The 12171-nt window shown below is 41.5% G+C and overlaps 1 protein-coding gene across 1 annotated transcript; it reads right to left on the bottom strand.

The window, feature by feature from the left end:
- Nucleotides 1-1722: 1722 nt before the first annotated feature.
- car15 (carbonic anhydrase 15) lies at nt 1723-9587 on the bottom strand. Its single transcript, XM_012849377.3, has 8 exons — nt 9340-9587; nt 9214-9243; nt 4011-4187; nt 3773-3918; nt 3576-3668; nt 2754-2820; nt 2518-2678; nt 1723-2426 (listed from the first exon to the last, which is right to left on the bottom strand). Exons 1-8 carry the CDS (start codon nt 9401-9403, stop codon nt 2202-2204), a joined length of 963 nt encoding a protein of 320 aa, XP_012704831.2. The 5' UTR covers nt 9404-9587; the 3' UTR covers nt 1723-2201.
- Between the last annotated feature and the right edge of the window lie 2584 nt (nt 9588-12171).

The following is a 12171-nucleotide window of genomic DNA, read 5'->3' as shown; positions in this document are numbered from 1 at the left end:
TTGTTTCCTTTTAATTAAAATATGCCATAATCATTCACTGTAAGATTAATTTCATCACACCTCAGAGTGGACCTGCTTGCATCCTGTGAACTTATATGTGCTTAAAACATTTTTTTTATGTGCAAAGCAGCTCTTACCAGACCAATTTTAGGGATTCCCCGCCGTCTCAGAGGAAGAGCTCTGATTGGATGAGCTCAGACTCTCTGTTAATTGGCTACTTTGCCCAAAGGATCCCTTCTGATTGGCCCCACGTGGGACTACATATGCATTATGACGTTTCTTTTTCTTTCTGAGTTTGAATTCAGAGTTCATTCCCACTGTCGCCACATGCTTGCTCAATATGAGGGACCGCTGCAACTTATCGACTTTATAGAAAACCTTTTAAACAGTTAGGGTTATTAATCTTACAGCGTTACGCCATGACTACAAAATCTGCCAGAATATATGTAACTGAATTAGATTCTTTCTCTATAATCAGACTGAATAAATCATGTATTTTTGATAAATAAACACAATTTGTCCCGTAAAGTGCCTCTTAAATAGCCTTTGCTGTTAATCTGAGATATAAATAAAATTAATTATTTGAATCAGAGTTGCTGAGCTGAACCAAGCTATGGAGCCATTTCCCAGGAAGTGGACTCTTTGCTTCAGAACCTAATTCTGAATCTACTGTGTAAAACGCCTGAAGAAGACTTTTTAAAAAACAAATTAAAGTCCTAAGTCCTCAGCTTTTATCATTCAAGTACAATTTTTTACAGCTTAATTCTAAAAGTCAAGGTTTGCAGCAACAGGTGGGCTGTTTTCTATAACCCTACCCAACACCCACTGAGACAAAGAATAGAGTTAATGAAGTGAAATTGCTGTGACCCTGTGATGGACGGAGCTAAAATAAAGGATAATAATGAGAAATATTTCATCAGATGCTTCAAAAATGCTGAGATATGGACGGAGGCTCATGTCCCATCAGGACAACAGCCTCTAAACAGACAGCTGAAAAAATATTCCACTAAAATCCAGTTTATGGTTGTAACATGAATAAAAAAATGGGAAGAGGCTTAAAGGGATGTGAATATTTTTGGGAGGATATTGTGGATTTATTCTTTTCCGCCAATCTCCATGCAAGACGCCTGAGTCTGAATGTAAGTCTACACCAGCTCATTCAGAGCAAAGATTTACACATTTATTATTATCTCTCTTACCAATGACTCTGTTCTGAAATGGCTGCGACTAGATGTGTGCTCTTTTTAATCGTCTTGAAAACAGGCTCAGAGCTCATCGGCTTCATTGTTTCTCCCCTAGATGAAGTCACTAAAGGAACAACTGGTGCCATTTACGTTTTGCTTTCTCACATAGAAAGTACTCCTGGGTCAGTGCTTCTGTATGAACTGTCCTCTGAAACTCAGGTGGCTGTTTACACTGAACCTGGTTCTGCTGGAGGTTTCCTCTCCACTGTCGCTCCATGCATGCTCGGTATGAGGGATTGCTGCAAAATCAACGATGCAGACGACTGTCCACTGTCGCTACGGCTCATTCAGGAGGAGTGAATGCTGCAAGTCAAAGACTCGATGCAATCTGCAGGTTTCCCTTAGACAGGAAACTTTGAACCAACATATTTGATAGAACTGAGTCTGTAAAGTGCCTTGAGATGACGCGAGTTGTGAATTGGCGCTATGTATTTAAATTCGATTATTATTTAGTCAGGAGACACTAACAACCTTCCCCTAAACTAAAAAAGCAATTTTATTTTCAGAACTGTACAATTTCTAGGACTAAATGATGAGTGCTGTAGTTTTGGATTATAAATGCATATATACAGCTCCCAAAATCAAACTAATTTAAGATCAAATAATCCCACAAGCTCCAACTGTGCAGAAACACAAATCATTGGTGCTTTTTTTTTTTTTTTTCAATCCACGTCATGATGGATTTCATTACCTTACCCCTTATTCTAAAGAGAAAGCTAAATAAAGAAAAACAACTTTATTCAGAAGCGATTTCATTCCTATGTTCCCCATTTCAATGCTGTAATGACACCATTTCATGTAAAAAGAAGAAAGAATATATATATATATATAAAAATAGGAAATTATCCCAGAATGAGATTTAATAGAAAACACCAAAAACAAAAAGACAGAAGAGAGACAGAGGACCCTTTGACACGTTCCACGTAGGTTCTGTAACTAATTCTTGTTGGGTTTTTGCTAAAGTTTAAAAATAAAGCTGCCCAGCACAGCGGTCTGCAGCAGAAAGAGGGCGGGCGCCGGGCTGAGCGGCTGACCGGCCGTGGCCCCGAGGAGCCCCGCGTCTCTGGAGGCCGACACGGTGCGGCTGAAGGTGGGATGGACGTGTCTGAAGTTGTTCTGCAGCGGCGTCACCTGCTCTGCGTCCTCCTCCGTGGAGAAGATCTGTGAGGTAAACTGAGCCAGCTGAGGAAGAAAGGACATCATATATATTTATTTTACTAAGAGACAGTAAATAATCCTTTGGTTAATAAGAGAACCTAAGAAGGAGACGCACCTGGGACCAGGAGATGTAGATGGGGACCTCATAGAGAGTCCAAACCACTGCCTGGGAGCAGGGCGGGGTGGTGAGGCTGCCAGAGTAGCGGTAATACTGGCTCATGTTGAGCTTTGGCAGGAGGCTCAGCAGCGGGAATGGCTTCACTTTGGCCATCTGACCTGAAGCACAGCAATGTGACGTCAGAAACCTGCTTACAGGTAACATAAAGGAGGAGGATGAGCTTTCTTTCTAACCTCTGTAAGCCACAGAAGATAGTTTTTGGGAAATGTGGCCAAAATGAACGTTGTCTGCGTAAACGACCTGCAAACAGAGACAACTTTTTACGCACAAAGGCCGCCACGTTAGCAATTATAAATAGGGCTGAACGATTTTGTAAAATAATCTAATTGCGATTTTTTTTCTTAATATTGTGATTTAATGCGATTTTTTTACAGTTTAATTTATCATGTGTTTCAAAACGTATACAAACAACAAATCAATTTGTTTCCTCGCCATGTGGATTAGTTGCTAAAAGACCCACAGCATCTAAACTCGGAGCAGAAATGATCGCGTTCTGCCTACGATATATTTTAACCAAAATTGCAATTTTGACTTTTCTCTGCATTAACCACAAGCAACAAAAATGGCTTCTAAATAAAGATGTATGTAAACAAGGACTATTTTTAAAATGAACTTTTAATGTTTCTATTAATCAGAATATTGTTCAAGAGAACAGCTTTTAGTTGATTTGGACATCAATCCTTGTTGAACATAAAGTCCAACCAACAAGCAACTCTATGTATTAAACTGATTGACCAGTACTTAATGCTTTGTATGATTATACAAACTCTAAAACAAATAATAAAATTAGATTATCTCACTTCAAACATTTTACCAACACCTAATGGACGAGTCTAATTCACTAATTGTTACATGGCCAAAAATTGCAGACCTCTGCGATTTGGAAATTGCGTTATTTTAAATCACGATTATATTGAAAATGCGATTAATTGTTCAGCCCTAATTATAAATAAATAAATGTTTGCACGTTTTTTTTTTTTTTTTAATCAACCAACATCGATGAAGAATCCCAGAACGGCGAGTCCTGTCGGGTCGTCCAGAGCTGCGGACACATTAGGATGGATGGACTTCATGTTGACGACGTGCATCTGGAAATGAGGATAGAAAGAGCGCATTGGACGTGAGGGGGCGGCTGCACCGGCGCAGCCTGCTGGGACAGACGGAGTGGCGCTCTCTACTGACCATACTGTACCTCCATCGGGTATCTGCGCCCATCCACCGTGTGCTCGGACCCGTTCGCCGCCGGCGCGCCCCAGTGGAAGTGCAGCTGGATGGTGTGGTAAACGCCCGGGAGACCCCCGCCGCTCACCGTCATGCCGCTGCCGACCTGCAACAAGACTGGCGCGGCGGGATGGGGGGGGGGGACAGTCAGATCCAGCCGTCGGCGCACCGGGAGAACCTCAATGTGCGCAAATGTGCGGGAGGTTCACCAGAGTGTCCGTCGTTCTCCAGCGTCCAGTGGCCCGGCTGGCTCACGTCAAAGCCCTCCAGATGCAGCGGCCCCAGGGAGTCGTTTCGGACCGTGTGACGGTCCAGGTTGATGGGGGAGTGGTGGCGCCCCAGCAGAGGGTGGCACGACGGGAAGGAGTCTCCCCATGCGTACGGGTCTGATGCACAACACGATAGGAACAATTCATTCTCTCCAAGTTAGTAGAGAGACCAAGGAAATTCATTTAAATAAGATTTTTTTTTAAGTAATAAAAAAAAGTGAGATTTTACACAGATTTTTCCCCCCACCAAAAAGCAGAAAAGACACAGATTTTCAGTTCAGATCGTCACAAATCATATTAATTTACAGACTCTGAATTCATTCATTCATTCATTGGTAGCATGAACGGATGCTTTCGTTTAGAGATTTTACTGACCAAGGTCCACAAGTTTCAGTTTAATGAGGTTTTCTCTGAAGTAGAAAGTCATAATTATACATACTGCCAACTTTTAAAGCATATAGTTCACAAATGCTCAATGATGCCTGTCTGCAGGTCTGCTGGTGGTTCCTAGAGTCTCTAAAAGTAGAATGGGAGGCAGATCCTTTAGCTATCAGGCTCCTCTCCTGTGGAACCAACTCCCAGTTTTGGTCCGTGAGGCAGACACCCCGTCTACTTTTAAGACTAGGCTTAAAACTTTTCTTTTTGACAAAAATTATAGTTAGAGTGGCTCATGTTACCCTGAGCTACCTCTATAGTTATGCTGCTATAGGCTTAGGCTACTGGAGGACATCAGGGTCTATTTTTCTCACACTACTGAGTTCTACTGTTCTCCAGTTTTGCATTGTTTGTCGTCATTTCAGCCTTTAACTTTTTGTTCTATCTCTTTTTTTTCATAGTAGGTACACCTGGTCTGGCGTTCTGTTAACTGTGACATCATCCAGAGAAGACGGCTCACCCGCTACTACCATCTAATGTAGAACAGATTACTGGATCAATGTGTGCTTCTGTGTTTTTTTGTTTCTCTTGTTGTGTCTCTGCTCTGTCTTCTGTAACCCCCAGTCGGTCGAGGCAGATGACCGTTCATACTGAGCCCGGTTCTGCTGGAGGTTTTTCCTCCCTGTTAAAAGGGAGTTTTCCTTTCCACTGTCGCCTCATGCTTGCTCAGTATGAGGGATTGCAGCAAAGCCATGGACAATGCAGACGACTCTCCCTGTGGCTCTACGCTTCCCCAGGAGTGAATGCTGCTTGTCCGGACTTTGATGCAATCAACTGGTTCCCTTATATCGGAAATTTTTTACCAATCTGTATAATCTAATTGAATTTGACTTTGTAAAGTGCTTTGAGATGACATGTTTCATGAATTGGTGCTATATAAATAAAATTTAATCGAATGTCGAGGTGCATGGGGGCTATTCCACAAACTCAAGGGCCTCCAACCTCCATCCATCTTCTTCTGCTTATCCGGGGTCGGGTCGCGGGGGTAGCAGCTTCAGTAGGGAGGCCCAGACGTCCCTCTCCCCAGCCACTTGGGCCAGCTCCTCAGGAGGAATCCCAAGGCGTTCCCAGGCCAGCCGGGAGACATAGTCCCTCCAGCGTGTCCTGGGTCTTCCCCTGGGCCTCCTCCCGGTGGGACGTGCCCAGAACTCCTCACCAGGGAGGCGTCCAGGAGGCATCCTGACCAGATGCCCGAGCCACCTCAACTGGCTCCTCTCGACGTGGAGGAGCAGCGGCTCTACTCTGAGTCCTCCCCGGATGACTGAGCTCCTCACCCTCTCTCTAAGGGAGAGCCCAGACACACTACGGAGAAAACTCATTTCAGCCGCTTGTATCCGGGATCTCGTTCTTTCGGTCATGACCTCTACAGCCTAAAGAGCAATTTTGCCTTCAGTTCACTTGAATTAAACTCGTTCAGAGTCACAAATGTTGCCTTGCCCTTTGGGGAAAAAAAGTTATAATTTTTTAAAAAGATCTACTGTAGGAAATATGTTGTCATTGTTAAAGAAACGCACTTTTATGTCTATTTTGAAGTTAAAAAAGAAGTTAAAAAAAAGAGGATGGATGGGATGTAGATATTTGTGGATAATGATGTAAAAAAAAAAAATAGTTTCCAACATAATGAAAAAAATATTGATTTAAAATAAAATATTACTGGCACTTTTAGCATCAATATGTTGTGAAAATTAAAAGAAATTACTCAAAGAAAAAAAAAACGCTAAAACCTGCATTTATCATCATTATTACATTTAAATACCATAATAAAAATATAATTTGCAGCCAGAGTTATTAAAAGCCACTTGCGGCTCCGGTGCCACAGGTTGCAGACCCCGGCACTAACGTAATGTGAGCCTGTTTGTCCTGACACAAACCTTCCACTCCAGATGAAAGGAAATTGGTTGAGATTTAAAAACAACAACCCAGAAAGCACCAAGTCTCCAGCTGATAAACTAGGAGGTGCTGGAAGTGCCTGGACTCACCATGCAGCTACCTGCGTTGAAAAGGGGTAGAATTTCAAACAATGAGCTGGTTGGCCATGATGGCAACAAGAAGGCTGGGAGGAGTCAGGGTGACGATTGCAAACCTGAGATCACGTGTCCAGCTGTCAATCACAAAGGTGGCAGCATCATGCTGTGGGGCAATGAGGAGAAATACTGAAAAATTATTCAGCTTTCCCTCAAACTTGAATACAATTAGTTGCTTCAGTAAGAGATTGAGCCCAAACAGTGGTGGGTTTTAATATGGGCCACACAGGCGGTAGCCCAGGGCGGCATGAGAAAGCGGGCCGCATGCAGCCTTGCCTGCAAGATGAATTCTCGCGATATTTGTGCGTTCACAAACACATAAGAACCCATCTTGTACCGCTCTGGCTTCAAACGTTTCAGTTCGAGCCAGAACAGCTCGAGCCAATCCCGTTGCCGTTTTGTGGTTTAAGGCGGAGCATACCGAAGGGACGTAAAGAAGAGCAGCTGAGCCCACAGCCGAACCAACATAAACATGACAGCGCAGGAAGACGCACACGTAGCTGCTGCTATCACAGCTGTTTTCTAATAATCCACTATTTCTTCTTTGATAGCAGAACAGTAAGAAGTGCCTGGAGCAGCTTATGTTGTTGTGGTTTCTCATGTCTGCTGCTTACGTTTTGATTTGATACTGTGATTGGCTAAAACCAACCTTTGGTAGGCGGGCACCAGGTGTCGCTTCGCCCAATCAGCTTGGAGAGTTCTGCTGAAATTCCCTCGCTACCTCCTTTGTTGCATTGTCAGTCCACCAATGAAAAGAACAGCTCAAATAACTCAATAAAGTCCTAAAATGAACATGTAACCCACGTCACAGAGTGCCTGTAAAGCTTTGATGGGCACAAAAATCTTTACACCGGCAGCATCACGACTTATTGCTGCAAGAACTTAGAAACAGCCGAACACACTCAATCATTTTCTGCTTATGTACCTGTGAGACAAATTACTTGATTGTGTGAGTCTGTACCTTATGAAGAACGACCAGAGGAGATTTGGATTCACCTCTGTAGCTAAAAATCTCATAGTTTCTCCACATCTGGTTAAAAATCCAGTGCTGTTTGTTGCAAGGACATTAGTAGAGCTTCTATGTTCTTTAGGAACCACAAAGTCGCTTAGGAGAATCTAAAAATCCCAGTTTCAAATTCCATTAACCCATTATGATGCCCTTAGAGCAGGGGTGTCAAACTCATTTTGGTTGAGGGGCCGCATTCAGCTTAATCTGATCCCAAGAGGGCCACACGAGTAAACTCATTACAAGATTAAATAGAACTAATAAAAGTGGAGTTGTTGATTTTTATATTAAATGAATTTCACTTTTACACAATATTTTATGAATAACCTCAGTGTTTTTAAGAAAAGTATGTGCAATTTCAACAATACTTTTACTCAGTTAAACATTTACTTGTGCATTATTTTTTGGAACTTAAAAACACTGTCCTGCATGACAAAATACATCAAACAGATAAAAATTAAGAAATGATTTAAAATCAATATTCCACATCTGAAGCTCAGTGCTACCATCTGCTAATTAAAACACAGCGCCCCTCGTGGAAAATATAGGAACTGCATATTTTCAATTAAACGAAGTACATGTTTTTTTTCAATAATTGTTTTATCATTCTCTTCCTTTTATTTCCTCTTTCACCTTTTCTTTTTTTCTTCTTGTTCTTCCTTTCCTCTCCTACTTTCCCATTGTAGTGTCCATATTATTTGAGATATTCCCTGCATGAATCATAATAAAACTATTCACATTCATAAATCAAGCAGAGCACTATGGCAAAAGCAGTACTGCTCCACTTGTGAAAGTCAAATCTGATGAGCTCTTTTGGCATTAAGACAACAATTCTTATTGCCAGACAGGACACTGTCATTATTTATTTTTTTAATAGTGATAATGCATTTAGCCACCGGGCCATATGTTTGACACCCCTGCCTTAGAGGATGAAATTCACTGGAAAGTAAATTCTGCAAGTTTCTGTTGACTAGGAAAAAAAAGATAAATTATAAGTAGCTCCAAGTCAGACCTTTGCTGACCTGCACTGTTATAATCTGCAGGAGAAATTGAACCGACACACAGAAACGTTTCTTTTACAAACCCTGTAGAGCAGCAGTTCCCACAGTTTTCAGCCTGCGACCCCCAAAATAACAGCGCCACAGACTAGTGACCCCCTTTGGCAGGTGGGTTTTTTTGTTCTCATAAATTGGGTTTTTTTAAATGTTTTTTTTTGTATTTTTTAAAAGAACTTTATAAATGCAGCCTCCCTGTGTTTAAAATGAGGAACGTCGTTGAGCATCTTGTAACGTTAGACTTTGGTATCAGTTTCATAAATAAAGAAATACTATATCCTTTGAGCACATCAGCCTCAAATAATCCACACCCCTACTTTGGGAGCCCCTGCCCTATAGTGCAGGAGACATTTGTGTTGAAAGTGGTTTTAGAAAGAAAAAACGCTTTACTACATTTCAGAGAGGGAGGTTTTAGGAAAAACTAAATCTAGACACACCCCAGATTTACTGCTGTGTAGAAATTTAGCCCCCATTTAAAATGTTTAGAGACAGAAATCTGCAAGAAAGAGGCGTCTAAAACAAAAAATAAAATAAAAATCTTTAGAGAGTGGCAAAACGAGGTTAATTAGGTGAGAACAAAAGTTATTTTTTAAATTGAAGAAGGTGGCCATTAGTTCACTCACCACAATCAGGCTCATCATAACAGTAGTCCTCTGGAAGACATAAACAGCCGGCATAATTAACCCACTGCTCCTTTGCATTTAATTAACCGGGAAACACTGTTTGTGATCTATAATTTGGCCTCTTACGTGAAGCGGCGGACAGAACCAGAACCAGAACCAGGAGGAGGAGGAGAGCTGCGGCCCCGACCATCGTGGCCTCGGACAGGTGTTTCGGTCTCTTGAGGTAGAATGGAGACAAATCAGCAGGAAGGTCCGGCTTAAGTAGGGCGGGAGGTGAAAGCGGAGTTTTATTTTCTCTGCGACTGATCAGTGAACTGTGTCATTACCAGTCCAGTGGTCTTTTCTGATCAACAGGCTCATTGATGCGAGAGCAGCTTCAAACCCCCCCCCCTTCTCCCCCTCCTCCTCCCTGAAGCCATCGGAGATGCTCAGCGACTAGTAACAAGAGCCATTCATGAGGGCCAGAGGATGAGCTTTTTATCTAAATGTACATTGTGTGAGAGTTGAAATCCGATTAAATTGATAGAATAAGAAAATTATTCAAAAAATAAAGTAAAATGCTGTTTTATCTGAATGCAGTCAATTAGAAAACAAACAGAATATAGGTACTTTACTGGTCTAAATAAAAAATCATGAAAAAAAGGTAAGCCCTTTGTTTTAATACAATAAAATCATTCTATTGAACTTATTGCAACTTTATGGTCGAAAAGTTAAAGTTACAGATCAAAACTCAAGTCTTATCTGTTCAGGCTGGCTTTTAATACGTAGCAGCGGTGTGACGATTTCATTCTTTTGTTTCTTTGTAACCTCTTTGATGTCATTGTTTTCTATGTTCACTCTTTCTATTGTGATTTTACTCCTTTTGTTAAGCACTTTGGAAACCTGCTGGTTATTGTAAAGTGCTACACTGCAAAACCGGAACTAGAAATAAGTAAAATATTCTTTAAAATTAGTGTTTTTGTCCTTGATTTGAGCAGGTAAATAAGATGAATTTGCCAATGGAATAAGATTTATGGACTTAAAATAGGAACAATTCATCTCCATCATCTTATTTTAAGTGCAGGATGTCTAATTATCTTATTTTAGGTGTCAAAATACTCATTCCGTTGGCAGATAATCTTATTTACCTGCTCAAATCAAGGATAAATACACTAATTTTAAAGAATATTTTACTTATTTCTAGTTCTGGTTTTGCAGTGTAGCACTTTACAACAACCAGCATGTATCCAAAGTGCTTAACAAAAGGAGTAAAATCACAAACACAACATTTTACCTATTTTTAGATCCGTTTTTGCAGTGTATATACTGCTGACGACACAAAATGGACACTGGAATTTATTTATTGAGATTTACTGCATTTTACCGTGATTTTCCAAGCTGTATGCAAACGAAATTTCGTTCTGTACGCGCACTGTGCACACAGGATGACAAATAAAGTTGTATAAGTCTCTAAAAAAAAGCAAATTTCTGTTTTTTCTGAAGAAAAAATGCGTTTTGTTTTTTCTTATTAAAATGAATCCAGTGTTGCTGTTTGTATTTGATCACATTTCCACCGTTGCCTCTCCAACCCGGGTGTGGACTGAGCGGGTCCGCCAGCGCCGGGGCTCTGCGTCGCTCTCATCCAGGAACCAGTTTCTGTGTTTCCGTCACTGGTCGGTCCACGGAGGACAAAGCTTCCTTTCACCCCCCCCCCCAGACAACACTCCCCAGCTGGGTATCACTCTCCCGGCTCCGCCTGCTGCCGCGTGCGTGACTCACTCTGAGCTGCATTATATTCGCTTACCTCAAATCATCTAAATCTCTGGGCGCCCCCGTCTCACCGATTTTAGGGGAGGGGGTGTGTGGGGGGGATTTCCCTACATTCCATCTTAAATCTCTTTGACATTTGGTCACCGCAGGTGGAGGGATTTCCTTGACAAAGAAGGGGGAAAAAATTAAAGAGGATAAGAGTCTGGGCTGAATAGGCTCAACATAAAGTTTGGATTGTGCTCCCGGCTCGCATTTCACTCGTATTAAGATTAGACGTAGATCTATGTCAGGGAAAAAAAAAAAAAAAAAAAAAAAAAAAAAAAAACAAGCTGCTTGCTACATTTTTTACCCCTCCTGTTTTTAATTTAAGGGCCGTCAAATAAGAGACAAAGAAATGTAGCATAAGTTGCATTACATTTCAAACCCTGCTCTGAAAAACAAAAAAAAACAATAAAAAAAAAAACAAGCACAGAAGCTACATTGTAAAATGGAGCCGTCAGGGTGAAGATCAGTTCATCCGAAACGTTGAGCTATATGTAAGAGCCTTTTAAATCTACTGTACACGGTTGAGCTAAAAGCATCCCTCGGCATGCCAACAGATAAAAAAAAAAAAAAACATGCACCCTAAAAAAAAAAAAAAGGTACATAAAGCAAGAGGAGAGCCCGAGATGGCGCCGTTTTAAAAAACACACATGCTCACTTTCTACAGCGCATGAAGACACCACTTTGCTTTGCTGGGTGATCCATCGTGGATTGTCGGTGCGAAAGATTTAAAGAAAATAAAACAACGAAATGAGTTTAAAGATGAGCACAAGTATTCATGTATTATATATTCAGTACATTCAAACATGACATGTGCAGTCAGACATTTTTTTTTGGAGGGCGGATCGTTGCTGCTGCTGCTGGTGGAGGAGGGACCTCTCTGAAAAAAACAATAACAAAAAAAAAACCTGCAACTTTTGTCAGGACCGCCCTCGCCTGGCGTCCCGATTGCTCCAAACGTACATGTTTTTTTTTGTTTTTTCTTTAAATACATTTCATTCAAAGTGAGAAAAAGACCCGCCGAAGCCCAAAACGGGGAAAGGTTCTGCAGAAATAACGTCTCCGTCAAGCTTGTGACTCGGACGTTTGGCACAGAGGTCCAACCTGGGCGTGGGCTGGGTTCTGATTTACGCTCCTTTGGATAAGACGGCAGAAAAAAGGCAGGGA

Source organism: Fundulus heteroclitus, unplaced genomic scaffold (genome assembly GCF_011125445.2).
Source record: "Fundulus heteroclitus isolate FHET01 unplaced genomic scaffold, MU-UCD_Fhet_4.1 scaffold_217, whole genome shotgun sequence".
Taxonomy (NCBI): domain Eukaryota; kingdom Metazoa; phylum Chordata; class Actinopteri; order Cyprinodontiformes; family Fundulidae; genus Fundulus; species Fundulus heteroclitus.
Note: the sequence above shows the minus strand (reverse complement) of the source record. Positions and strands in the feature narration are given on the sequence as shown.